Genomic DNA, 27,850 nt, shown 5'->3' on the forward strand with positions numbered 1-27,850 from the left:
ACATGTAAATATTGTCAAGTGTTTCCAGTTATTATCTTTAAGAGAAACTCTTCTTATCTATCCTTCCACATAGCTGTGACTTTCACCTGAGAAACAGTGATTTTTCCAACATGGATACTGTACCATTCATTCTTCTAACCTTGACAATATTTCTTCCAAATACTGCTGGAGATATCAATTATTTGGCCTGACACTATGAACGTATCCCTCTTTCGTTGAATTGCTGCATGTATTTGCTTTCAAGGCCTTTTTTTATCTATCTCCACTCTATTTATCATCTCTTGGTACAGCTCAGCATTGATACATTGACTCCTGCCTCCAAAGTTCATATGATAAGAGCTTCAGTTGTCCTTACATTACATTTTGAAATATGCCTTTGTGTTGTCTCCTTTCCATTTAGCAGAATTTTCTGCCCAGTCTCATTATTCTCCATAAAGTCATTTATTTGATATGATGCCTGCACAAAAACCTTGACCAAATTTTGGCCCCTAACTATCTGATCACTAATAACAATGTCTTCTTTCTGTATCTTGGTCTATAGCCATAGATTCTGTTTCATCCTGTATTGAGGCAGAGCCGATCTTTTTGTTTAAAGTTTGTAAAAATTAAAAAAAAAAAAAGAGGTGTTGGTTTACAACTGTAGTTTCTGGTATAAATGTTAATACAATTAGTAATTACTAATGTAGGAGAAGTATTATACAGATATATACTCCTGTCCAATATATTAACCAGCTCCATAGCACAAGATACTATTTTGAAAGCAGGAATTATAAGTCTTTCATATCTATCTATCTATCTCCTCTTTCAAAAGAATCTGTTGCAAAACTTGTCTAATTTCTGAATTGCTTAGTAACAACTGAGAAAGCAAATAGAGAAGACTCTGAAATTAAGCTGTGACCCTGTCCCAGATTGCAAAATTATAGTTACATATTAAAAAAAAAAAAAAAGAGAAAAAAACAAGTTATTAAAACATTTTTCAGGTCAACATGGTATCAACACAATGCAGTTGTTGTGTATGGACAGAGTATAAATACTACAGAATTCTAAAAGCAGATATCGCAGCAGGCCCACATCCATTTGCCATGATTTGGAACTCAGACTTCGTTGGATGTTATACTCATACTTGAAGAGTATTACAGCCATTTAGTAATACACTACCGTAGCTGTCCTAGGCGTGTGTTTGTAGGGAAGTTCATCTGAATAAAACTTATCAACAAAAGATGGATGTGATTAATTAATTCTTAGATAGTAAGTCTAATAAGATAGATAAGTTTTTTTTACTAATTCTAATATGTTAGGTTTGTGTAGACCTTTGATCCAAGGAGGGAGGACCAATGGAAGATGACATTTACCACTGTGCCAGAAGTGGGGCTGAGAAAACAAACTCGCCCCAATTTTTTGCTTCTTCATAAAATAACCAAACACAACAATGCAGGTGGTACTACAAGAAACAAGTGGCAACCTATGCAAGTTCATGAAACAGGCAAATCAAAAGAGAAGTTCTGTAACCATATTCGGCTTGGCACAGAAGAGACATTCGTCAGGCCGCAAGGAAATCACAGAAACTAAGCAAAACTCCATTCATAGGGTTAAGCTCACCTATGTTTTGCTGCCTAAATCTTAAGTATCTTCTGTAAACTATTGTCTATGGCTTCCTGTAATAGTCAATAGGTAAAGAGAGCAAGGGAGGCCTTCAGATGGCAATTCATTCCACCTGTACAACACATTTGATTTTGAGTTTAAAGCACTTTTTCACTTCATTATAAGAGGAGATAAATCTAGTTGATAATCTAAATTAGATGTCTCTTTTCAGGGCCTCAAAGTCAGATAAAAATTTATCCGGGAAGCAGCAAATTTAGATTAGATTTTGATCACAAAATCAACAAATGCAATTTCCCCCAGTTTCTCTCTCGCTCTGTTACTTGCTATATTTAGTGCTTAATACAGATTTAATATTTAGTACTACATGCATGTCATGTTCATTTGGTTCTAGATACTGACATTGTATCACTGCTGTGGGTTAACTGCCTCATTTGGAGTCGTTCTTTATAATCAGAACAGGCGTCTCATTATAATTGAAAACATAACTACTCTACAGCAGAGATCTTTGACTAACCCATGAAGTCATTCAATTTTGTACCAATGCACTATAGCCAATTACCTTCTGCCTTCTAATTTTCTGGAAAAGATATCTCAACCAGTTAAAGTCAATGGAATATGTATGCCTTACAGGCATTATTTTAGATACTTCATTTCATTACTAACCAACCATGAAAAAAACAATTGGATTTCTTTTGAAAGGTCAAATAAGTAGTAAATTATGTTAATTGGACATGTAGCTAAATTTTAAAAACCCAAGCCATAACATCTGTACTAGCATGGCTAAAATTTTAAAGGCTACACTCAGCAACAATCTAAGCAGGTGCAGTGCTTCCTTGCATATGGAATAGCTATAAATGTTTTTAACAGATGCTGCCAAACATTGTTCTGCCTTTGCAAAAGAGCTAAGGGAGTCCACGCTGGAAACCCTTAGGCACATGTGCTAAACATATTCAGTGGGAATGCTGAATAAGTTTTCACTTCCGTATGATAGTTTGCAAGATGGTGGTTTCAGTCTTCTTTACAATTTAAACCCATGCAATTTCTCTCTGCTACAGGGCGATATTTTAAGACTCTGTGAAAAATATTAATAATCAACTACTGGAGAGGGTCATACTTCCTCTTTTATAACCAGATGTCCTTTAGCTCATATCCACAGTTGTTTTCTTTCATGTGACTAAGGACTTTTGGTTTGTGTAGCCTAAGGAAGCGTATAACAATAAAAGAGCAAATTGCCCTGCAAGAAGTAGAATATTTTTAGTATTTATTTAGGTCTCTATTTATTATCATGTCTGCTTTTACCTTCTTGACAATAAAAGCTTGAATCCATTTATAAATTAACTGAATTCACAGACAGAATGCAGATCAGTAATGTACTCATAGAGGTGTCAAAATTGGCATCATCTGATTCAGCCTAATGTTTAATGTGTCTGCTGAATAATAATGTCTTCTACATGAAGAAATTATGTAATTTCTGTGGTTTACATTTAATTTAAAAAAATCTTAAAGTAGCACTTTGTGTTAGCGGATGAAAAAAGTGTTTCAGATAAAATCATAGTCAAATCAAATCTTTATCTCAGACATAAATTAAGTTTGGACCAGAATACTTTTGAATTCAAGTTTGAAAACTTAAAAAGAAAATAAAGAAGCCTATTTTCTGACTTTATTGTTTCATCTGAAGAAAAATTTGAATTACGCACCCCAGTTTAGTAACAAATTACTCAAAAATCTCTTTGTCTAGGTGACTTTAAGGGAACCAAATTAAGATGGTCTCAAAATATGTGTGGCATTCCACTAGTAGTTTAGACACACTGATTCCTCTGTGTTATCACGACATCTCCACCCATAAAAATTTGATCCTAACAAAGTTGGGAAAATTTTACCATTCACACCAATGAGACCAAGATATTATACCTGTTATTTCTTGGCTAAATGCTACCAAGTTTGAAAATCTCAAGAGACACTTTTGTTCATGGGTATATACAGGGTAACAACTTTTATAGGTTTTCAGTTCCTGTAGTCTTTCACCTGGTTTCACATTTATATGTTCGTAAATCCATGTAAAATACCAAAACATATATATATCTGTTTTATCAGTTAAGGAAACAGAAGCACTGAAAAGCAAAACAGCTGGCCTAAGATCAAAAAGATTATAAGACTCAATGGCAAAAAAAAAAAAAAAAGCGGGAACAAAGACCCAAATTGGCCGCAGTCACTCTTATACTCCAACCACCTGGCAAATGCCCAACTGTGTTGCTGCAAGATATTCAACAGGCAAAATCTGTCTTTGCTCTTCTGGAAGCCTTCAGTGATGCAAAACTGAACCCTTGAAACTATCTCTGAAAATGTTTGTCTGTAAATGATTTTCAGAATGGACCAGCAAATAAAACCATCAACTATTTTCCATGATAGAAGAATTGTATATTTTCAAGTAAGAAGTTACATTTCGCAGTACATATTTAAATTATGAAGAACCAGTTACCTTCTAAGTGGAAAGTCTCAAACTCTAGGATCACCAGTGACTGTGGTCCCTGATCGATGATATAACTGCAGTTCAAGTTGTTATCATACTGACTGGGGTAGTTAGGAGAGATGATACGACCTGCAGGGCTGGTGAAATTTACTCCACATCCTGCAAACATAAATAAATACGACACAGTTACAATCCAGGTGACATCATCATTCTGGTTTTGCAGTGAGAAAACCAATAATGTACACAAGGACTTTGTTTCTCCTTAAGAGGCTGGTCAAAAAAACAGGGAGAACAGTGTGTATCATGATGGCAAATGTAGGTCTTACATACACATGGAGCTGCATTTTGGGGAAAAACAGGGTCTTCCCATCTACAGCCTCACACAGTATCTTGGAATATTTTGGAATATCTTCAATAAGACCAGGCCATAGCCCCTCTGCCCACTGACCAGAAGGACATGGCACTTCCCTTCTTACAGGTTTGGATCTTGCACATTTCAAAATCCCTTAGTACATACAAATGTAGCTGAATTGGATGGGGGGTTATTGTGGCACATCAGCAATTTAGCCTCATTTGAAAATGCCTATGTCAGCCCAAGTGGTACCATTCTTGATTCATGTCTGAGAGCCAGGAGGATGCAGTCTGCTGCAGGGCCATCTCTGGGTTCTTTTGCTGTACACAGAGGCAGTAGAGGTTTGCCAACCAGAACTTCTCAAGCACACAGAACTGTTCGTTTTCATGGAGCTCCTTCTGATCCTAATGACTTGCATGGCCTTGGTGTTTCTCTTTATTTTAAGCTCCAGGCTTACAAGAGTGTAGCGCACAGTGAAATGCTGGTATAAGATTAGGGACAGGCATATGAAGCCTGTGATTGTCTCCACTAAGAGGTTGTTAGTTGTTACTGACAACATTAGTGTGAGCATTATAAAAACAAAAGCAGTTTCAGTTTACAATTCTGTATACTTCAATGGTGTCTTCCTCTAAGCGCTTAGTCTCTCACTGTTTTAATTTGAATCCAGTGAAGGAAAAGTGGTTTCCTTTGGCAGCATCCTACAAAAAAACCCTAACATCTGACAGCAATTGAGCACCATCTCCTACACTTCTGGTGGGTTTGACCGTCACAAAGCACACATGCCATGGTTCAAGAAATTGAGAGGTCCACCCAAGAAATGCCACTTGAGCTGCATGAAATGCAAATACAGCAAAGCAAAGAAAAGGCCAGAGCAGGTGGTGAAGAGTCATTTCTTCTCCTGAGAGCAGTTTATATGAAGGGCATGGGCTACACCATACACAGGGGAAATTACTGCAGTTTCAGCATGTGCCTTGAAAAGAACAGAGACAAAAATTCTAACATTCTAATTTTTTTTCCTTTTTAAGATTATAGCTTTAGCTTCCAAGCAATTTAACTACAGAGAAACAAATTCTTAAAATTTAAAGCCTATTCACTTCTTTTCAGCATGCTGAAAAGGCAGAGGTGGCTAAGAGTAACTACAAACTTATAGCTGCACGGAGGATCTTTGGCGAGTCCAACACTGGAACACACAGTAGCTCCATTGCATTCAGTGAGGTAACTCTAGGTTCCAAAAGGCTCCACAATGCTTCATTGGACCAAGGTCTGAATTGCTACAAACAGATCAAACTAATCCAAAATGGACTATTAAAGCCACCTGGCTTTAATATTACTTACTGCTTATGAAAGATGCAGAGAAACCTGACCCGGGAGCATCCTGAGACTGAAATACTGTAGTTATCACATTGTTTGGAGCAATGACAGGATCAGGAGCTGAACTTCCACATCCTGTGGTTAACAAAGCTGCTTCTTCTTCATCATTTCCTCTCCACACCTGAAAAGCCCAGATTGGAAACTGTTTAGTGCTTTCAAAGCCCATGGAGTTTGTAGGAACTCACCAGGAATTGCATGTACAATTGTTCTTTCCATAGACTTAGGGTAGGATTCATCTCACACTGAATCTTAGAGATCTAAATTGGAGCTAATCACTCTCCGTTCAGTCTCCAGCAAGTGGAGACAAAAAGACTTCTCCAAGGAGTGAATCACAGTGAATAACTTAGGGTGCCAGGGACCTCTGAAGAGCATCTGGAGGTCACTTGCTCAAATCCCTGCTGATAGCAGAGCCAATGTAGATGAGGTCCAGGGAACCAGAGAAAAACATTTTATGCACATCATTACCTACCTCCATTTTGTCTCTGCTAACTTATCTCCACACGCCCTATGAATATGAATATCTGTGTATACAATGAATTATTAAATGCAATCCTTATATTATTCATAAGTCAATAAAAACCAAAGCCGTCATGCTAGGGTAGTATAGAGGTATCAAAGTGGAAGATCTGGATCCTTAATATCTAGTCTTGCTAATCAAAAATTATTCCCATTTTTGTTATGTTGCATTCACTTGTTCAAGTATCAAATCATGTAGAAAGTTAACAAAATAGTATCATTCACAAAAAATATAATAAAGAAAATTACACTTTTTTTTTAACATTACTTTAACTGTACCAATAGCCAATTTAAGTTCAATCAAAACATGCAGTCAAGAAACGCAGGCAGGTTTATGTAGGTATTTAAGTAAAATCCTCTTCAGGTAATTACTTAAACATGTACTTGAGGCTTACAGTGTAAGCACTGAATTTCAACACACATTTAAAATTAAAGACAGACATAAATGTTTGATGTTTCTGAGTGCTTAAATAATTTCCTGAATCAGGATGTTTATTGCCAAGGATTTAAAAGGTCTGCTTTAAGAAAAAAAATATTTAATACTAATTTTTTTTGTCAATGTGTTTGAACAACTTTTTTACTGGTACTTTATACCAAATATATATTAAAAACAAATAACATTTGATTTTTAAAATAATGTGTTTGAAAGAAGTCTAGTGGAACTAAAACAACCACATGAAATTGTGATTGCTCCAAGCAACCATCCTTGAAAGTGTTAGCCAAGGGTTAGTCTGTAAGTGTAGCCATATGTATCACCTCCTGCATCTGGCCAGGTGTTTGAGGCAATGGATGCTCAAAGGATTAATATAATCAGTCTATGGCCTGGCCAAGATTTTGCAAAGTCACTATTGATTTTGGATTCCTCTTTTTTGGCCGCTCAGCTTGGAATGAATGGAAGAAACTTACACCTGTTCCACACCTTTTCATATCCAGACACCTTCATACACCTCAAATTGGACTGTCAGAAATGGAGGTGGACATCACCAAAGATTGCAGATTTTTCTCTATGGAGAAAATCTCCAATTGACATAGTTCTAACCATGTCATTCAGAACAGTTTAGAAATTGGAAATTAAAGCACCTTTACTGGGTGCCGTTAAGACTTTCACTTTAGTGAAATGTATTGTAACGTATTACATCAATTAATCAGTGGAGCAGGCTATGAAAAGACAAATCTCATAGTATTTTTTTCCACATCCTTAAAAAGTGAGTGCAGCTGTGGTTTGTAAGTTAGTAGGTATAGATCAGATGTACAGCTGCTTAAGTCTTCCTACATGTTGTCAAATTATGTTTGCCCTTTATTTCAAGTGGGCGTTGTACTGCTGTGGAGAAAATGAGCACAAAACCACTGAACATGTGCCAAATGCCTGAGAAAAAAAATGGCACTGAAAAATTCAAAACATGTCCACTCCATTCTATTGCTTTGAAAACAAGTGGCTCTTGATAACCTATGAAAGATAAAAATGCTATCTTTGTTTTTTTGAGATTAAAAAAAAGAAGGATTAGTGTAACTTGGACAGTTTATACACTTATAAAGAAATTTTTTAGAATTACAGTGTCACATTCCTGTTTTTTTAATCACTGAAGTAATTGAAAAGGTCTTTTCATTGCACTGTATTTTCTCATTATTTCCTGGTTCTGAAGTCATATGTGTTTGCTTCATATTTTTCTTTTTTGGGGCAGCGTGTAGGGTGATGGGACACTTCTGGAGGTGGAAATTCAAGAACTGATAAAAATTAAAAATATATACAAGCCAGTTCTCAAGGCATACAGAAAATTGACTGTATTGATACAAGGACTTGAGTTTGTATTTCCTGAATTTTGTGTCTTGACAATCCTAAGCATGATAACTGCAAAACAGGATTCTGGAATCATGACTTCTTAAAGCACTGCTCTGCTGATCTAATGCCAACAATTATTTTACCTTTACATAACTGCTCTGGCAGCTTCCATTGCTATCTGGAATCTGGAAGTTACTGTGGAAGTTCATCTCCAAGTGTTTACTTTCATGCGTAATGATGGTCCATGTGCATCTGGTGTTCATGGGAAAGTTTTGAGGCCAATGAGGAGACTTGATCATACCATTATCTGAATGAATGATTCCACCACATCCTGGAAAGAATAGCAACAGGTGGGAGGAATGTTTAAATATTTCCTGTTGGTGTCAGCTTTGAATGGCTGCTTGCTTCTGTGGCTGCAAGAGTGAGAGAGGAAAGCCCTGACACGCATTCAAACTTCATTTACCCCTCTTTGAATTAATTTTCCCTCTCCCACCCCTGCAGTAGGGAGGTAATTACACTTTAAAGAAGGTCTCTGTTTGTACTTCCCTTTCTTTTCTTCACAAGCTCCTTGTCCTTGCCAGTTCATACCCTTTTACGCTGGTCCATCTATATACTCCTGACAATAAGAAGCGAGTATTGCTTAGAGAGAGAGTAAGGGTCAGAAATACATTAATGAAGAGCTTCTCCAGAGACTGTGAAGGTTCCTTCCTGCACCCCACAGCATGCACATCATGACTGACAGCCATTCAGAAAAGCACCCTAGGGAAAAAACCTCAATCTACTGCTGAATCCCTTTTTTCCCCTCATTCTGCAACACGCGAATATTGCAGTTCCACATGTGAATCTACTCAAGCTACATCTGTTTACCCAGGGTGAAATGGTGACTTCTCCTCCAGCCCAGGCAGCCCTGTGGATCTCAGTGGGATTATGGAGAGGGCTGAAAAACATGCCTTCAAAAATTGTTTACAGATTCATTTATAAGGGGGAATAGCTGGTCATGGCTGTGTGGCAGCTCATGCATAATAAGCTTAGTTAATATGAAACATACTTGCAAATACCATGCCAAGAATAATTTACTAGGGCTATGCGTATAGTACTAGCAACCCCTTATTATTTCAAAGATGATGTAGTAAAAGGATGAATAAAGAGCAAAAAAGTTTATAACACTCTACTTTTTTTCCTCTTGATTAAAAAATATATATTACCCTTAAAAGGAAGATTTTTTTTTTCATTCTTCTATGTTAGAAATGGCTATTGTGTTTAGAAGGATATCAGGATATAAGTTTTGCATACACTTACAGAATGCAAACCCAGAGATTGTCAGTGGAAAAATGAGAAGAAAGCTGAGGAAAGGAAACCAGGTATATAAAAAAAGAGATCTCTTTCACGGAGAGAATACTGACTAATCATATTGCATGTGTATACTAATGTCTATTACTTCATTGAAGAGTGGCCTTCCTTGCACAGGAAATCCCAGTGACAACAGGGAACAGTGTCAAAAAACCTGCTTAGATGACAGTGTATAGTCACGCAAGCACAGACTATTGATATGTTTAAGAAGACACTCCACCAACTGAATGTGTGAGTACTGCTAGATCATTAACTGATGGAAAGCTGATCAGCATCAGCTGGAAGGTTTGCAGCTGGAGGTGACACTAGGGATCACATTGCCAGCTCTGTACTGAGGTAGGAAGGCACAATGAATTCTGCCCTGCCACCAGCCAGCACATCTACACTTGCCTTTAGTCACCTCCTGAAGGACAGTGTGCAGATGGTGAGCTACCTTTTTTTTTTTTTTTAAATCCAGAGAGATGATAATTTCAACAGAGGGAAGGCAGCTTTTTAAAATGTATCAATTCAATCCCGCATGGGTACCACCTTCAAAAGCGTAACTACGTCTCCACTAAAATGGAAGAGTTTTAGGCTGGTGTCACATGTGCTCTTTGAGAAGTTCTGTCTGCCTCTCTGTTTTGAAACTGACCTCTTTCTAGTTTTAAGTGTTTAAACCAAATCAAACTGTGAAACAATTATTATGCAAGAATTGAAATGTCTCACACTGACTGACAATAGATACCACTGCTGGGAGGATAAAGTGCATGGTATCAATTTACAGACATCGAGAAACTACCACTGGGAGGCTTAAAAAGTACCAAATCAGTCCAAATTTTATTTCATTGTGTGAGATCAGACAGCACTGGTTTAATACTTGACTTTTTTAGTGCTGACTTCTCTTAGGAATGCTGAAGATGTTGGCGTGTATTTCTTCTGGTTTTGGTAACACAAACTTAATTAAAGAGGAGGAATCCTATTTAATTTCGTGGTTAAAAAGTACTATATAGGCATGATGTACTGCTATGTTAGACCTGACAAAATCAGTATTTTTTTCTCTTACCTAGAGATTCTGCAGTCCATGTTGCATAAAAGCCGCCTCCCTGAATCGAGTGATCAGAGTTAAAGATGACAACTAGCTTGCTGGAACCAGACCGAATAGTCCCAGGGGATGTGTTTCCACAATACTTTCCTATGACAGGAGACCCAGGAGAGCCGCCATTCAGGATAGTAACAGAGTCCCACTTACAAAGTGAATGATTTTCAACGTGGAAGGCTGTAAAAGTAAGCTGCAACACACAAAAGTGACATTCAGGAGCTAACACCAGCCGCACCAGTGGAGACGTTAGAGCAGATCCAGCCAGATCCCATAGCCATCCTAGCACAACGATTTCTGGGTATGCTCAGAAATCCAATCCTTACTTCACCTTGATGCTTTCCTGCAAGTATTGTTTGGAGTCTTGCCACTATAAGTAACACCAGCTACTTAGCATGAAGACAGAAATGGAAGAGGAATGCGCACACCAAAAATGGCATTATTGGGACTTAACCATATGTCTGAAGCTAAGTACATGCTTCAAAACAGTCTTGAATTAGCGCAGATGTTGAACACTCTCAAGGCTTCTGGTCATGAAATTTGAAGTTGCACATTCAAATATAAGTAGCTATGTAAGCAGAAAGCCTTGGATTTTGTTCTTCCTATTATTTTGCATCAGAATACTTAACAGTTGCAGAAAATAGTGCTAGTTTCCATTAAATCAGAGAGAAACTGTTGTACGGTTGGTTCCTGTGGGCCTGGATGCATCACTTAAATAGACTGGGCTGGGCAGGCGGCTTCTGACCCTGTCTCCCTCCCACACTGGTGCCGTTTGTCCTTGGAGTGATATGCACATGGGTGGGATTTCCAGTTCAAAGATTTAGATTGCTGATCCAGTAGACTCCTGGATTTGCTGATGTTGAAATATTGATGTAGACTAATGGCTGCCTGGCCCTCTTCCAATATGTTTTTTTTTTTTTTACCAGTTCCAGGATTGGGATCTTTGTGGAAAAGTTTAGCAAATACATAGTGCTTCTTCCTGTAACTTTTGTGTGTATTCATTTCCAAAAGAACTCTTGCCTGAAGCAAAGACCAAATACAAATTTAGCTCAAATAGTTTAAGTTTGGAACTTTACCAGCAACTGAAACTGGCAGCTTATATTGGAAAAGGTTAGTCTGCCTTCACTGAGGAGCCTGCTACTTGGTCCTTTTAAAACAAAAATCTACTTCCATCTTATTAAGATTAGTTCTGCTTTAAATAAATTTTTAGATTGAATAGAAATGTTGTGTTCTACTAAAATAATTAAGTATTCCCTGAAGTAGGTGCCTAGGCAGTGGTCAGAGTATCATGCAGCAGATCAATTAGGACTATGGGTTTTCATTTCTAAGAAATACATTTATAGTTGTAAATAAGGAAAACATGATAGGGAAATTAGTGAAAGACATCACATATGAAAATCTGCAATGTGTTTTTACAAAATTGTTTTTCAGATATTTTTCTGACCTGGACCGCAAATGTCACTGATTGGACCTGTTCTCCAAAGGATCAGTCAAATAATTCAGTGAGTGAAGTTTATCACTGCTTGGTCATAAAGGTGCTTAAATTGGTCCCTCAGCAGTTTGGCTCAAGAAATTAGCATCTCGGGCAGCCCATTAACAGTTACTGGGAAATAAGAGTCGCATCTCATTGATGTAATTTGTACCAGCAATCATGTTATCTTCCAGACATGAAAGTAACTTTCTAGTGGCTGGCAACCTTTCTCCAGAGACGAAAAAATTTAGCCTCATGTTTATTCTCATGATAGTGAGAATATCCATGCACATCTAATAGCATGACTTATTTTAGTTTCCCAAACACAGAAAGTCATTGTTTAAAGGAGAAGTCGGTACTATGGTTTGAGGTCAGGTTAGACTAGGATACTTCTGCTTTTCAAAAAGTACAATCTAGTTTGGATGTGTTATCTTAATTTCCCCCTCTTTCTTAGGTAAGGATGATGGGGAGATACTTCATTCCTCCACATTTCTGATTTTCTAAATTGTCTCAAACCTCAAGACTCAGAGGGTGCTTCTCACGCTGCCAGCTCCACATTCAATCATGACATTGTGTTACTCACAGTGATGGTTTCACCTTCAGGAGCTTCCAACAACCAGGAGCAGCGATTCAGGTTGCTGTAAGGCTCTGGGTAGTTAGGACTTGAGATAACTCCCCTTTCACCTGACTGTATACCACCACAGGCTGAAGAAAAAAAAAAGTAACCTTTCAATACATGTTAGGAACTAAACACTATAATCAAATGAGTGAAAGATTATTCAACTTGTAATAGTACTAAAATATATTTAAGTTGGACTGATATAGGTAAGGATGAACAATTTATCTGGGAAAATTCAAGCTTTAAAATCTTTGTCATTGAATAGTAAGTAAGCAGATGCAATGACCTTGAAACTTTGCATTTATTCTGATACTTAATATAGCTCTGCAAAACCTTTGCCAGCTGACACTTACAGCTGCCTCTTCCACCTTATCTTCCATTTGTTTATCTTAGACTCCTAAGCAAACCAGTGCCATTCTTGGACCGACACAATCAAGTAAAAAACTTGCTGATGTGTCTAGATAAGCACCAAGGCTAAATTCAGCTACGACAGGAAAAATAGTTGTGCTGGCATGTAAATGGTGTAGTTTGCACTGATATGGCTTTAAAGTGGATTTCAAAATGAGTGCAAAGGTTCAAACAGCAGAATCCATTTCAGCCATGCTAACACTCTGGAGGCCTATTTGAAGTAAGGCACTCTGGAGGCCTATTTGAAGTAAGTCAAACTTGGCTGGTGTTACCTGTTGCATCCCTATTCCCAAGGGGAACCAGCTGTTCTGAGCGTTGCGCTACATTGCAAAAACTCGAATGCGGTTTGGGGAATGGGAACAGCGAGGCAGAAAATAAATCTGAAAGTTCAATTGCTAGCATATGTTTGCTTTAGATGGATATAAATAGTGGCAGGCACTGTGTAACTTTTGAGAACCTCTTTGAGAGTTGACCCCATAGTCCGTATTCTCAGTATCACTAAATGAATGGCAACATTCCCCAGAAGTGCCTCAGTCAGCAAGGGCAGCAGTCTATCAAGCCATTTACCTTCAAAGGTGTAATGGGCCAAGAATCCTTTATCTTCTGTGTTCTCATCGCTCACAAAGTGTACCCAGATCTGGGGGGCAGCTATGACTAGTGGCACAGATGGTGCAACCTGACCACAAAGTCTGGCTATTAGCTCTCCATCAGCATCCCCTGAATAAAGAAAGAAAAAAAAGTACAGTTTTTGAATTCTAAAAGAGCTACAATAAGAATACATAGGGCAAACATGCATTTAATTTTGTTTTGACTAGAAAACACAGAAAAGTACATATCACACTTAACTGATTAATTGTTATGGGTATAGGTAGAGTGCTGCAATTCATTGCTGGGATCTAAATCTCCACAACAAGCAAGTTCTCTCCAAAGCTGTGTTAATGATCCTTTTAATATCTTGGACTCTTTCTCTCCCCTTCCTGCCATCCTGCACACTTTCATTTTGTACGACCTATCAGACCTGAAAACACAGAAAGTGCCTGAAAACTGCAGATGTTTTGGGGCAGAACAGTGGGAAAAGATGGTGCAAGGACATGATTGCATGGAAGCCTATTGAGCCTATGTGTTTGTGACATCCTCATTAAAGTCAACGGGGATTGAGTTTTCTGCCATATAGGCATGTACTTCATCCATGAACAAGCTATCACTGCTGTATTCATAGTGGGCATCTCTTTCCCAGGGAGCTCAGCATACTGTTAGCAAAAAAAATGCCAGCATTTGCTCAAATCATTGAAACCTAGGAGAAAAGCACAACACAGGCCATTACACTTCTGTGACACTGAATGTTTGCTCATGTTGGTGTAAGCTCTTATCCATCGCATTGGTAGAAGTAACAGTTTCTGTTTATTACTGGCATATTCTCAGAAGGAAAATAAGTGTAATAGTGTTCTTCATGACACCCAGGCACTGCCATTCCTAAGTTTGCTTCTCTAATAACAGCAGGCTGCTGGTCTTAAAAGTCTCCATTCAAAAGCAACTCCTAGCTCCACACAGAGCAGCAGGCTGTTCTTGCAAAGAAGCAGGAGGGAGAAACTTGGGGCGCTCTTCAAAGCCCTTTCATGGTTATTCCAAGTAATGTGGCTGAATAACTTTATCTTTCTGTCACATACGGTGACAGAGCCACCATTTGAAATGCCTTGAAGCACTGGGGTAAAAGATGACATATAATGAAACTCTATTAATGTAAATTACACAGAGAAATGCTAAAATCTGTCCTGTTAACATGCACTAAAAATGATAATGAGCTGTACAAGCAGAAGACATAAATGATAAATAACTATTTGAGGTAAAATACTAATAGCTATTTGAGCATTAAAACGTGAAGTGTACTTTTTCTTTTTTGTGCTTCTTACAAGATGATTGACTATGTGACAGATGTGACCCAGGTTACTCAGTCTCTACAGTGTGAAAAGTGACACTAATCACTGCTTTCATGAATGGCCAGCTTGGCCAGAGATCCAGACTGTTGATAAACTGAAAATGTAAACAGAAAGATTGTGCTGTAAGATTTGTTTCAAACTGAAGGGAATGGTCTGAAAGACAAAATCATGAGTCTTCCACAAAAGCCAAAAGTTAGGAGTATATTTCACTGTAGCAACACGCTCAGCTGTGCTACCATGTACAGACTATATGCACATGCCTGACAATTTAATAATTAATACAATGCCCTACCCTAAGAAAGTTGAAATATTTATTGTATCTTTTTAGATTAAATATTTCTCAGTGAATACACAAAGTTAATTCAGTACCATTAAGTGTGTTGTATGGGTAACTCAAAAGAATTTTACACATCTTAGCTTCGTTTGGGGTCTCTAAGGTGACTTATTGTTGAATTTGATCTTTCCCCTAATTCACATCTGCTGTGTTGAGAGTCCTAAGCAGCACCTGCCCAAGTTTAGTGATATCCTGCACTACTTGCGTCTCAGTGCTCATTAAATGTTAGTAGTCAGCATCCACTGATGAATTAGGGCATTCTGCCTTTGACTGGTTGTGAAACTGAAGATCCATTATTATGGCCAAAATGAACATTACTATTTAGATGACAAACTGTGTAGAACAAAGTAAGATGACATTTTTTCCTCTTTCATTTGATTGTATTGCCTGGACCCCTGAGGTTCAGAGTAGAGAGTAGTGGAAACTGATGAGTAACAGACGAGATATATTTTATGGTTTCTTTCTCTGAATTCTCTTTCTATTATTTCCCGCCTCCAGTGCACACATGGGAGGGAATTGTTAGGCTACGCAGTTATGCATGCATTGGCTGTACACAGGACAAACTAGTGCTTTACAACCAAGAGCTCTCGGTCCAATGAATGCAAATAAGGATGTAACAGATTCCTGCTCTCAACCCTCCCCACCACCTTTCAGAAATGTTTTCCTGGTAAATTAGAACCTGCTCTCTCTGGGACTCACAGATACAGCCTTTCAGTGAAGAAGACAGCTGGGGCTTTCATAGTACACTTGGCATTAGCTGAGTGACTTTCATATGACATTTCCAGTCGCTTGTTCTTATGGATAGCTAAAGATGCGCAAATATGTAGAGATATTACTCATGCATTAATCCTGTGATTGTTTTCCTTTTAAATGCTTTAGTCTGTATTTTGTGATGCAGTGTCACAGGAAATATGGATTTGGTTTTGGAGAATCAGCTTATAGAGTCCAAAAGGGGGTTATGAAGTGGGTATACAGCCCAGAGGCTATGAATAAATCAAGCATTCTTTACTCCACTCTTGCTGTCCCTGGAGATATTTCAGGAGCAGGGAGAGAATGAGCTATGGAGCAAATAAATTGTTTTGATGACTCCAGCTTCTTCTGACTGCCATCTTTCAAGGGAGATGAAGTGAAATTTGTATTGCCCTTGTAAAGAGAGAGTCAGGTGTCTATTGCAACCACCAAAACAATTTATTGCCTCAAGATACCTATTCAGTTTTCTATTTTCTCCCTTGAAAGAAAGGGTGACCAAATCCATTGCTCCGGCACTGAAATCCCACTCTTGGTCTAGGAGGCAACATGAAGGCATGCATGTGAACACTCTCCCAAATGTACATATTCTACAGCAATCACTCTCTGCAAATATATATGAACAAGATTTGGCACAAACACAATTGCACAACTGAAGTCTTGATGGGCACATACAACCCTATTCGTACCTCTAGGTAGTCATACTGGCAGTCCTGGTGATGTTCCAAGTGGAAATCCTCAAAAGAGATATATATGGATGAATTATAATGGGAGGGGTTTTCAATGGTCCATTCACAGTTCAGGTTACTTGTGTAATTTTTGACACCATCATAACCAGGAGAAGAGAAATTCCCACCTGCATATCCCATCAGGGTTCCACCACAGACTGCAGAAACAAAATATAATTTCTTTAAAAATAGTAATAATTCTTGTATGAAGAGAAATCTTGCCCATGTTTATTCTGATATGTGCATGTCAGCAAGCATATGTACTGATTAGATCAAAACTTTTTCTATCTTCTTCCTTTTTTTATAATTTACTGCTGTGTACAAGAGAATTCTTGCCTAGGGTCTCAGAATTTATTGGCAAGTCTTTAAAAACGCATGTGTAAAGCAAAGAAACAACTATTCATGGTATCAAATAAAATATTTCAGCAGCACCATCAATACAACAAGCATTATTTAACTTTTTGAAAAAATCCCACTGCAGCTCCAGTTCAGTATTGCTCAGCTCTACCCATTACCTAATTCTAGACCCAAGAGAAGATTTTTCTGGAACATACTCTCAAGAGCAGTACACTCGTGCTACAGTAGGATGCTTGGGGGGGAGGTGGAAAATCAAAAGACTCAGGGCTGTAGTAGTAAGGCTCTGCCAGCTGCCTCCTCTCTGGAGGCTAAGCTTGCGAAAGTAGGTTAGTTGCACTCTTTCATAAGCTGCAATAAATTAATTACCCCCCTGAGTAATAAGGAAGTACTTGAATTATTCAAGTTGTCTATGGCACTATGCTTTTTGGATTTTTCGTGGAATAAGGCCACTTCAGACCATCTCTTACTCAAGACTAAGTACAAAACCATAAATCAGTAGTGAGAATAAGGACTGCGATCCATAACAGAGGTTGTTCTTTCCATTTGAAATTTGACATAACAAGCACATGAAGTCCATAACTCTCAGATATTTCCCATTTTTTCAAGTCCTTTCAACTAATTAAAGAGATGTATCTACTCCCATCCAGAGAAAAAAAGGTATCAAAGATTTGGTTTCTGTTTAGGTCATTTTTTTTGACATGTGCCAGTACTTTAGCTATGAAATGACTCACCAAAGATCAGTCACTTAATTCAAAAACACACACTACCTGCATCTTCACTAGATGTGTACGAGACACTGAAGCCTCTGGTTGCACGGGACATATCTGTCACCAAAATGACTTTCATTGTGTTTCCAGAGGATTTCACCTCAGTGCCTGGATTTACCTCACCACACAGCTTGGCCAGCCGGGGAGAGTTCTGTCTGAGGCCATTGTAAACCTGTTGGGTCAAAATAAACTCTTATGAGATCAAAATACAGTCTTGCAAGCATCTCCTGTATGATTTAACAGTGCTTCACATCTTTAATACAAGGTTCACTGATGTCCCACACATCAGGTTAGTTCCCACATCTACTCAAAGCCTTGGAACAAATTTCCATTGCCTTGAGTGGATGAGACTCTGAAGTAAAACATCAAAAATGCCTTACTTATTTTGGTGAAACACAAACATATTCCCTCTCTCTCTCTTTAAAAAAAAACCAACCAAAAAAACAAAAAACAAAAAACAAACCAATCAAAAAACCCAACTCCCCCCTCAACCAAAACCCAACAAAAAAATGACATAGGTGTATTGGGAAAAATACTGTATTTTAGCTCAATATTTATACCTTCAATCACTTAATAATATCAGCTACTGTTCATATTCACTCCATTTCAAATGATCATCTTTGTATTCCTGTTAAGGCCATCATTAGCTTTATCAAAATCTCCTCCAACATATTAAGTGCTGGTGGGCATTTTTGATCAATTCAAACATTTCACTTTTTGATGATCCAGATGTATTTTGATCAGTTTCTTTCCTACAGCCTTTAGCCTAGGAGTTAATTCCTTCTTTCTGGTGAGGCAGAAACGATGTTTCCCACTGAGATTTGGAATATGTTAGAGTGCTGAAGGCACAGAAGCTGGCAGGACAGATCTTCCTTTCAGAGATCATTACTTCGTTAATAAATAAAAAGCTAGCTCCCCACGGTCTGTCTAAAGCATCTGCGAAGGAAAACAAGGGGAACATCATCTACAAATCACAAGGGAGAGCTACTTCACCCCCTCACCCTTGTGCGTGGGCTAGCTCCTGATCATAATAAAGCTAATTCCTGTGTTTGCACTGCTAATCTGAACAAATGGGAAACTAAACTAGATCTCCCATTCCTGTAATTTCACAGAGGAATCATGTTTTTGAGGTATTTGTACCTCAGACCAGGTCCACTTCTGTGTGTCAGGTTATTTTTTGCACTAAATACCCAACAAATCTAAAATAACCATGATAAAATAACCAAAATCTATCTTTTTGGACATGGGAGGTGACAAAGAGGCAGAATTTCCAGGGGTTTCCCTATCTTTTTTCAAAATATGCAAGGTCCAACACAGTAGTAACCATTTGTTGCAATCTTGCAATCTCTGGTTTTTTTCTCTTTCTTTCTTTCTTTCTTTTTTTTTTTTTCCAAATCACAACAATAAGTAACAACAGCAGTAACAACCTCCAAAGTCAAAAGAGACCTGGAACTGACGGATGGCCTTTGTGTACACAGAGGAGACATTGAAAGTGTTAGAAAACCCCAGAGCTTTTTCCCATAATTGATAGAGCCAATTCCAATAATTTCTTCAAGTCCTCTTCTCTGCCTAGACCATCATTCCAAAAATTTCCATACTCTAAAACCAGCAGATGTGTTTAGACACCCTAGAGAGCTAACTTTCTCTCATTTGTCTGTTTTTGCCAGATTAATTTACGATTTGTCTTAAAACCAGATGTAGACCTATAAAGGACATTTCAGCTCTATTATGTCCATTAATGCTCTATAAAGGGATTAGGAAAAGCATTTTCTGCCTTCACACCTAATACTCACAGCCACATAATCTGATGAGCAGCTCCAGTGTTCTTCAGTTTTCATATCATTAAAGGTTAAAGTCACACGTCGGCCTTCTTGTACTGTGATCCTCCATTCACACACTCGATTATGTGGATACAGGTTGGGATAGTTGGGTGAAGCAAATGTTCCAACAGGGGCAGTAAAATCCCCACCACATTCTGAAATACCCAAATATTGAGATACTTCTTAAAAAATTGCTTTTAGAGTTATAGCAAAAAAACATTAATAATGCAAGAAGAAGATATTCTGAGAGCCTGATTTGATACGCCTGTCCAATCCATATGTTTTTCTAAACAGTTCCTGCCAGTCTTTATCACTCAGCCAGAGATGTAGCTGAATATTAATTGACCATACCAGCTTATTTTAGTCTAATTATTAATATTCCCTTCTCTGAAGGGCTCATGCCAGGCTTCAGAAGCCTGAATGACCCACAGACTTTGATGTCAAGCGATACAAGCCTCTCACTGTAGCAGGATTGAGACATTTCTGCCTTTCAGATGATTGGGCAGAGCTACACAGAATGAGCAGGGTTTTAGAGTGGGTAATAATGAAGGATGTGTTTTTCCTCTGCTGGTTAACAGAGGTAGAGAAAAAGCTTTCAGGGATTTTAAGCAATGCTTTTTCAATACAGTTGTTTTGTGGTTTTCCTATCTTTGTCACGAATATCAAATTGTGCTCTGAGGAAAGAACACTAAAGGTCCTGGGTATAGAGTGCATTTTTCTTCTGAAACTAATGGTATAAATTCACCAGCTGACACTCGGTTTCCTTTTAAAATACAGGTATATAGTTTAATGGAGTGCAGTGGGACACTTAGTCCCTTTCCTCACCCTCACAGACTCCTGCAGAATAGTCTAATCTGTGTATCCACCTGCATTACATTTTTGGTAATACAGTTTCTCTTCTGTGGTTGCATAACAGCATCCTGGGAGTGGAAAAACATTCTTTTGGAGTTTGTTTCCCCCTGTGTTATTTCATTGCAGAAGCAAACACAAAGAATAAGGAAGCTTTCAGCTGAGCTTTTGAATGAGCTGGAAAGAGTTAAGAAAGGTTGCCATGAGATTTTTCACAACCACTGCTGCAAAGAATTTCTTTAAAAGTAGCCATATTTTGGGAGGACAAGCATTGCATGGGCACTAAAGAACATGAAAGAGAAGTGCAAAGCAGGGAGAGATCTGTGTCCTTAGTCCTGATCAGAGCATCTCTTCGAGGTCATTGTGCTCAGGACAAGAGGCAACGGGCACAAACTGAAATACAGGAAATTCCATCTGAACATATGAAAACACTTTTTACTGTGAGGGTGGTTGAACACGGGAATAGGTTGTCCAGAGAGGTTTTGGAGTCTCTATCCCTGGAGACATTCAAAACCCAACTGGCCACAGTCCTGGGCAACTTCCTCTACCTGACCCTGCTTGAGCAGGGGGGGTTGGACTATCTCATCTGCAGAGGTCCCTTCCAACCTCAATGGCTCTGCAGTTCTGTGGCTCTGCTTAAAACCTATTGGTTAAAAACTATTGGGTTCAGGGAGATTTAAAAATACCACTCACCAATGAGGGACAGAATAACACAAAGGAAAATCACAGCATTTCTTTACCTTCTTCCTTATCAAGAGGGGTGTGGGGAGGGTATGTTAGAACATCCCTGGACCAACTGCTGGATAGAAAAGGTGTCAAAGAGTGTGCTTCACTGTGTGAGACCTACCACCAACAGCAAAATCCATTCTAGCGGCAGACTGCTTGCCTCTCAAAGTTTCAGCTCGTCTAAGTAGTGATCAGAGAGCTCTATTCATACTTCCCCCAGAGTTTAAATTTAAGAGCAAATACACAACACTCCAGGAATAAGTGATCTACCATATATGCTGTAGTAGTACAATTATGGTCTGTGGTATACGTTGTTTCCCTGAAAGAAACTTGCAACCTTACAAATCCAACCTTCAGTACTGGAGTCAAAGCGCAGTCTGAATCCTCGGGCATTAACAGATCCATCAGTGACAAATTTGACATAAGCAGAACTGTCAGAGGTGTCCACAGCATCAGGGAGAGTATTACCACAGTACCTGCCCAACAAATTTCCTGCAAAATTAAAATACAGAAAGACAATTTTATATCAATATATTATTTATATTTATATTGAAGGATCACTTTCCAATTTAACCAGGCAGGCAGGAGTAAACTAATAAAATCAAGTTTTTGCCGGGAAACAGAAGGGTTTTGTTTGCCTTACTTTGCTTCAGCAACTAAGGCAGACAGAAGCAAATACTGTACACTGAAAAGGCTCACTTAGTACCCAAAGGGAAATGCTTTCAGGAACCTCTGGTGAGGTTTCGTAGTAGTACTAGGGAAGGGAAGACAAACACTGAAATAATTCTCAGACCAGAAGCGTTGTATTCTCGGATCTCCACAAAGTCATTTGTGCACTCGGAGGAGTTTTGAATATCTAGGCCTTCTAGTCTGATGGTAAGATAGTGGCCCCTGGGACCCTGCAGAAACCATTCACAGAGCAGGTTGTCTTCGTAATGAAGCTCAGGATACCCCGTGCTTTCAATGATGCCAGTTTGTCCTATCATTGTCCCACCGCAGGGAGCTGCAAAAGGAAGAAGATTGCTTGGTTGACTGAAGGATGTCAGAGAGGTGACCTTTCTTCTAAATCAGACTTAAAGCTAAGGCACAACTTACTTGTTCTCTTAACTGTGGTAATAAAACAGGAATTGCCTTCCAGTTAAAAATCTTCCACATTCTCCTTCTAATTCAACCAGTCCTAGTTTGTTGTTTTTTTTCCACACCCTCCCTTCCATTGCAAGCATCCCTTTGTCTCTGTCATATCTCTCTTATTAATTTGAATAAACTCACAGATCTCAAGGTCTATATCTAATCTCTACCCATGTCCATATTTACCAGAAAATCTTGGAAAGCTGTATCAGATAATTATAAAGAAATTTAGTTTGTTAAATGTGGATATAAATTTTTTATGACTGACAAAAGTTGACTGCTGGTTTGGGCCTATAGCTATGGTTCAGACTCCTCTTCGCTTTCCTGCAGTCCCTTCCTGTTCAAATTCCACTCCTTGTGATGCCTTGGTAAGGGACGATTTGGAAAAAAGCTATTTATTTTTAATATTCCCTCTCTCTGAAAACTCATTTCTCTGTGCTACCTGCAAATAAAAGTTCATAATACTAAGGCTTGCGGCAAATAATATTCCCAGGTGGAATTCATTGGATTTTACAGTGTATTCCGTGTGCCTGCTGGTTAAAATCTTTTCCTGGCAATAACAGTTGTGTTCACACTGTCTGCTGTTCTGAGTGATCAGTGCTTTGTTACAGGATGACTGGCATACAGCTGAAATACTGTAAATCTGTTATGGACAAATATAAATTGTGGCTTCATATACTAACAATGTTTTCTTGCAAGTTGTTTCATTTTTCACATTCAGAAATATAATAGCCCACTATATTGGCTTAAGTGTTTGAGATCTAACACAATCAGCAAAATTCTGTGTAAAGCAATATAGTCCACTACTTTGCCTTTGAGAAATTAACAGTCCTAGACTTTCCTATATGAGTGACACTAATATAATAGCTGCTATTCTTTGAAGATTATTAACATTATCAAAACCAAAAAAGTAGCATATTTCTGAATCTGATCAAAGACTATTTTTTATTTAATTTCAAAACTTTGCTTGTACTTTCTAATCCTGTTTTTTCAGCTTGAGAGCAAATAATTTTAAAGTATTTCTTTTCCCAGCTGACAAATAATAGTTCTTACTGTTCGTTCCTTTTTCAGTCTATTGTCATGTTGCCCCTGTTTGTCTAGCAGCATTATTATTATAGATTGATTTACATTTACATAGAGAAGCTCCTAATTTGTTCTTCTCCTGCCTATTCTCAGCTGATCTTTTCATTCCCCTTCAGGATTCTGCTCATGAAAGTGACAGTAATTTTGCATGCTGAAAATCACATCATGTTGCATGACTTTATCCTCATCAACCTTTTTTTCTACTACCCCTTTGAAAATTGTCCAGACTTTGTTTCCACTGCTGCAGATTTATGACCACTTTTGTGTTCCTATTTCCATAATTTTCACCTCTGGCTAGGTGCAGAATGTGCTGATGTTAACCCATAGGATTCTGATGCCTTAGCTCTAACACTAATTGAAAGAGGCACCTATCTCTCAGTCTACCTCATAGGCATGATTTAAGCCCTATTACAAAAACCTGGCACTTGAGACCAAAATATTCTCTAAAATCAAAGAAATTCATAAATGCAAGCATTACCAATGGAATATTTAGCATTGAAACCCACGTGCGTGGCACTGCTGTCAGACCTGAACCTCAGGTACATGACAGCTCCTGAAGATCTCTGCAAGCCTGGCATCAAACCACCACACAGCTTGGCAATGATAGGGGCAGTGGAGTCAGCACCATTGCGTAGCTCGAGGTAACTGGAAGCGCAGCTAGAAGAGGAGAGAATTTTCTGTTCAGTGTATAGCAGTAGTGGTTTGAAATAATTTCAGTATGTACAGAAAGCCATGAAGCTGTAGTGAATTAGATCAGTTTCCATGCAGTGTGACCAGGACAGAATCAACAAGTTCATAATCAATGATAGCTATGTAATATTTGAATCAAAAGAAGTACTACAGACACTGAGAAAGATTCATCCCAAACCCAGACTATGATCAGATCAGAACTGACAGAAGCAAGTCCTAGAGAGGGATATGAACAGCACTGATGAAGTAGTTGTGACCATCTTTAACATATATTTTTGGCAGATTCCAGCTTCAGCAGATATTCCCTATTAAGTCTCATTGATGACTGTTGAATTAAGGAACAGATGAAGGCAATAAAATTTCAAATCTCAGGGCTTAGTCAGGTTGGCATAGAAAGACCCAAAAAATCTTAACTAACAGCTTTGCCTTCAGCGTGTTGCAGTGTCCTGGGAAGCCAGAGAGAAAGGACGCTTTTGGGATTCTCCATCCTGCACCGTTTTTTTCTGGATGTGGTCTCACAGGTGAGGCTCACCTTTGCCATCTAGTGATCCATGCCCAAATCAATGAAGTTACATCCACTGGAAACTGGGCTTTGTTTTATGCTTCAGGCAGGGGGTGCAAAACATGTAGACCCATTGCAAATCATCAGACAGGCAATAGAGGAGGGAGACAAATTGTTGTGGTAGTAATCCACTGGATTGAAAAGCAACTGAGAGTCAAAATGACTGAAAATCTGAATATGAAAGGACTAGAGGGCACAGATTCTACAGAAAGCACCTTTCTACCATGGATGCTTCCTCTCTGTCTATTATATTCATTTCTGTCATGCAATGCAAAGTCCTAGGAGTGTGCACCAGTAGCCTGATAGCTTCAGTGATCTCTCTCAAAAAATTTCATAACCACTTTTGATTGAAAATCTGCAAATGTGCTCTGGGAGGAATTAGAGAAAGTAACAGGGAGAGAAGAATCAGAATGGAGTCTCTGAAGAAACACACGCAAAATAATATGCCTGTATACTTTGGTGAAGGTTCAATGTAAAACTGATCTTCAAATTGCAGCTCTACTGCATGTCCATTAGGAGCAGTTATGGTCCAGACACAGTCAGCATGCGGGGGATAATTGCTTGGGTAGTTGGGAGAAGATGTATATCCACTGGGGTTGAACTCATTGATATAAATATTCCCTCCACAAGCTGGGAAAGAAAAGATTGCCGATAAAAAACATGTTAAGGAAATGGATAAGGCATCAAAAATATGAGTTATCGCTATATTCCAGCACAGTTTCCTTTCGGTGTTGTATAGTTACATCAAAACCAAGTGCATTGTACTGCTTACTGTGGGAAAACATTTTAATGCAGTAGAATCCTATGTTCCTGTGCTCCTACTTACCTAGTCCTCCTCATGTCCACATGTTCAGGGCTCTGAATTAAACTGCTATTAGTTCTTCCTTGGATTGCTTCTAAACCAAGCAGGAAACATATTTCTGGCCTTGTTCCTACCCCAGTTCCCAAGAGCTAGAGCGCCTACAAGTCAGACACATCAATGCTTCTGTGAATCATTCCCCATTTCTGCTTTCCAAAATTGGAATGTCTGTTTGAGACAACAATGAAGGTATGAGGAATGCCAGTCAGAGCAAACGTTAGTATTTGTTCAGGTCCTTTATCCTACAAAAATATCTTTATTGTGACCAGAACTTTTCTGTCAAATACCCCCAGTATGTTCTAGCAATGCTGGTTTAACACAGGGTTTTAGTCAAGTTTTATAAATTGAAGTGGTAGAAATACTGTTGTACAGCTTCACCTTCACCCTTCATGAATCCCCTACAGTAATGCTAAGAATGATTTTTTTGTGGCAGCAGGGAACAGTAAGCAGAAAACAAGCACTTAAAAATTTGATTAGATTGACAGGTGGCTTTAGTTGTGTTTAGTTACACTGTTTAACAGGAGGTATCCTGGTGTCCCAAGTGGCGTATGTCATGAATACAGTGGAATAACTGCAAATGCCAAGTCCCTGATTTACCCCTGGGATCTGAGTCTCCATTTTTTTCATTCTTTCAAAAAATGTTAGCTCTGGCAGGGAATGTTATTTTCTCAGCTGAGAGTAAAACTTGTGAGAAATGTTACCACCTTTCTAGATGCACTAGCCTAAATCACTCCTGATATCATTTAGCACTTGCACTGGGTACTATATGTTCAAAATAATGCTCTTGTTTCCAGTTTTTTTTGCTTCCCAGTATGAACTTTGAACATATCTTCCCAACTATAGATGCTACTTCCCTGCTAAAGGTGCTAAAGGGTTCCCCAGAAGTTGTTTTTTTAATTTTAATACCTCCAGGGTCCATGACCTGGCTATCTTTAAAAAGGAGAAATTTGAGGGTAGGATGAGAAGTCATGCACTAAAGAAGGAAACAGGACATTTTTGCAGACATCTGATTTTACCAGGGTTGGGACTTATAACAAGAACCTCCTTTAAGAGGACAAACTCCAAGTTATATCTATTGAGTGGCAGACTTTAAGTTTCCTAGGCTTACCTAGACTCTTAGCTTCGTATTTCAGTTTGAATCCTTGACCCTCATCCCTGCTGTCAGAAATGAAGTGGACAAGCAGCTGATTGTCTGTGGTGTACATGGTAGAGATGGGGCTGCTTCCACAAAACCGTCCATTCCCTCTTCCGGACACCAAAGGTGGGGCAGCATTATCTAACCCATTCTTCAGCTAGAAGAAGAGAAATTGCTAATGTCACTCAAGCAAACAGCCCTGGAATGTAAACTTTGAGCACACACCATCTTAATGCTTCTAGCCGTGGGGAAAAACAATAACCTAGTGACTAATTAATGCACAGCAATAAATAAGACAGAAAGAGAGAGAAATGTCTCTGGTATTTCTCTTTGGTATTTCTACCCCTTGACAACCTGGGCTGCCTTACTGACACTGAAATCTATAAGATTCAGTAGCTTTAATAGCTTTGCGAATTTGCTGACTTAGCCAATAACCTCACCTCTACATAATCTCCAAGGCCGCAGGAAGCATCCTCACTCTTAACCTGGAAAGGCTGTTCGAAATGGACAGCAATGATAAATCCAGAGGTTACCACTACACGCCAGGAACAATTCAGATTAGGAGCATAGTCTTGAGGGTAGTTGGGAGATGTTATCACACCTCTGTCTGTGTGCAAATAGCCTCCACAACCTGAGAAAAAGGAGTCAAAGAAAAAAAAAAAATTAGCATCAACTATTCACATATTCATTTACAGAAAAACCCTGTCTCCTAAAAGGAAGATGTGACAGGTAAAAGTAAATATTGAAGCAAATGTATGAAGAGTTGAGGGGCGTAAAGCAATGCACGCAATGAATGATCTCCCAAATACAAGCTAGTAGATTGCAAGACGACACACACCAAACATCTTGACAGTGAGACTCAGTTCTCAGACTTAACAGAAAAGTAAGCAGGCAGCTATGCCAAGGACCTCCCATTGCATGAGCATATTGTTACACTGTCTGAGCACATTGCTTCTAGCCATGGACCAAACCACTATCACCTACTTAAGCTGCCAGTCAGAAAAACTTCCCCTGGCTGCTCATTGTCATCATAACACCCTCCTTGGTGCCTCAGCCCATTCAGGAATCCGTTATCATCCCTGGGTTCATGTGGGAGGAGTGCCACTGGAAACTG

The 27,850-nt window shown here is 38.7% G+C and overlaps 1 protein-coding gene across 1 annotated transcript in view; it reads right to left on the reverse strand.

The window, feature by feature from the left end:
- CUBN (cubilin (intrinsic factor-cobalamin receptor)) overlaps positions 1 to 27,850 on the reverse strand; it is a 146,685-nt gene that overhangs the window by 24,308 nt on the left and 94,527 nt on the right. Inside the window, exons 42-56 of the mRNA XM_009887113.1 lie at positions 27,177 to 27,367; positions 26,710 to 26,893; positions 25,198 to 25,372; positions 23,969 to 24,147; positions 22,073 to 22,282; positions 21,631 to 21,771; positions 19,678 to 19,859; positions 17,885 to 18,056; positions 16,714 to 16,918; positions 13,582 to 13,733; positions 12,571 to 12,692; positions 10,484 to 10,709; positions 8,235 to 8,422; positions 5,760 to 5,916; positions 4,082 to 4,231 (exon numbers count right to left, since the gene is read on the reverse strand). Coding sequence (XP_009885415.1) covers positions 4,082 to 4,231; positions 5,760 to 5,916; positions 8,235 to 8,422; positions 10,484 to 10,709; positions 12,571 to 12,692; positions 13,582 to 13,733; positions 16,714 to 16,918; positions 17,885 to 18,056; positions 19,678 to 19,859; positions 21,631 to 21,771; positions 22,073 to 22,282; positions 23,969 to 24,147; positions 25,198 to 25,372; positions 26,710 to 26,893; positions 27,177 to 27,367 — 2,634 coding nt within the window. The remainder of the gene's footprint in view (positions 1 to 4,081; positions 4,232 to 5,759; positions 5,917 to 8,234; positions 8,423 to 10,483; positions 10,710 to 12,570; positions 12,693 to 13,581; positions 13,734 to 16,713; positions 16,919 to 17,884; positions 18,057 to 19,677; positions 19,860 to 21,630; positions 21,772 to 22,072; positions 22,283 to 23,968; positions 24,148 to 25,197; positions 25,373 to 26,709; positions 26,894 to 27,176; positions 27,368 to 27,850) is intronic.

This window comes from Charadrius vociferus, unplaced genomic scaffold (genome assembly GCF_000708025.1).
Source record: "Charadrius vociferus isolate BGI_N301 unplaced genomic scaffold, ASM70802v2 scaffold126, whole genome shotgun sequence".
In the NCBI taxonomy this organism is placed as follows: Eukaryota; Metazoa; Chordata; class Aves; order Charadriiformes; family Charadriidae; genus Charadrius; species Charadrius vociferus.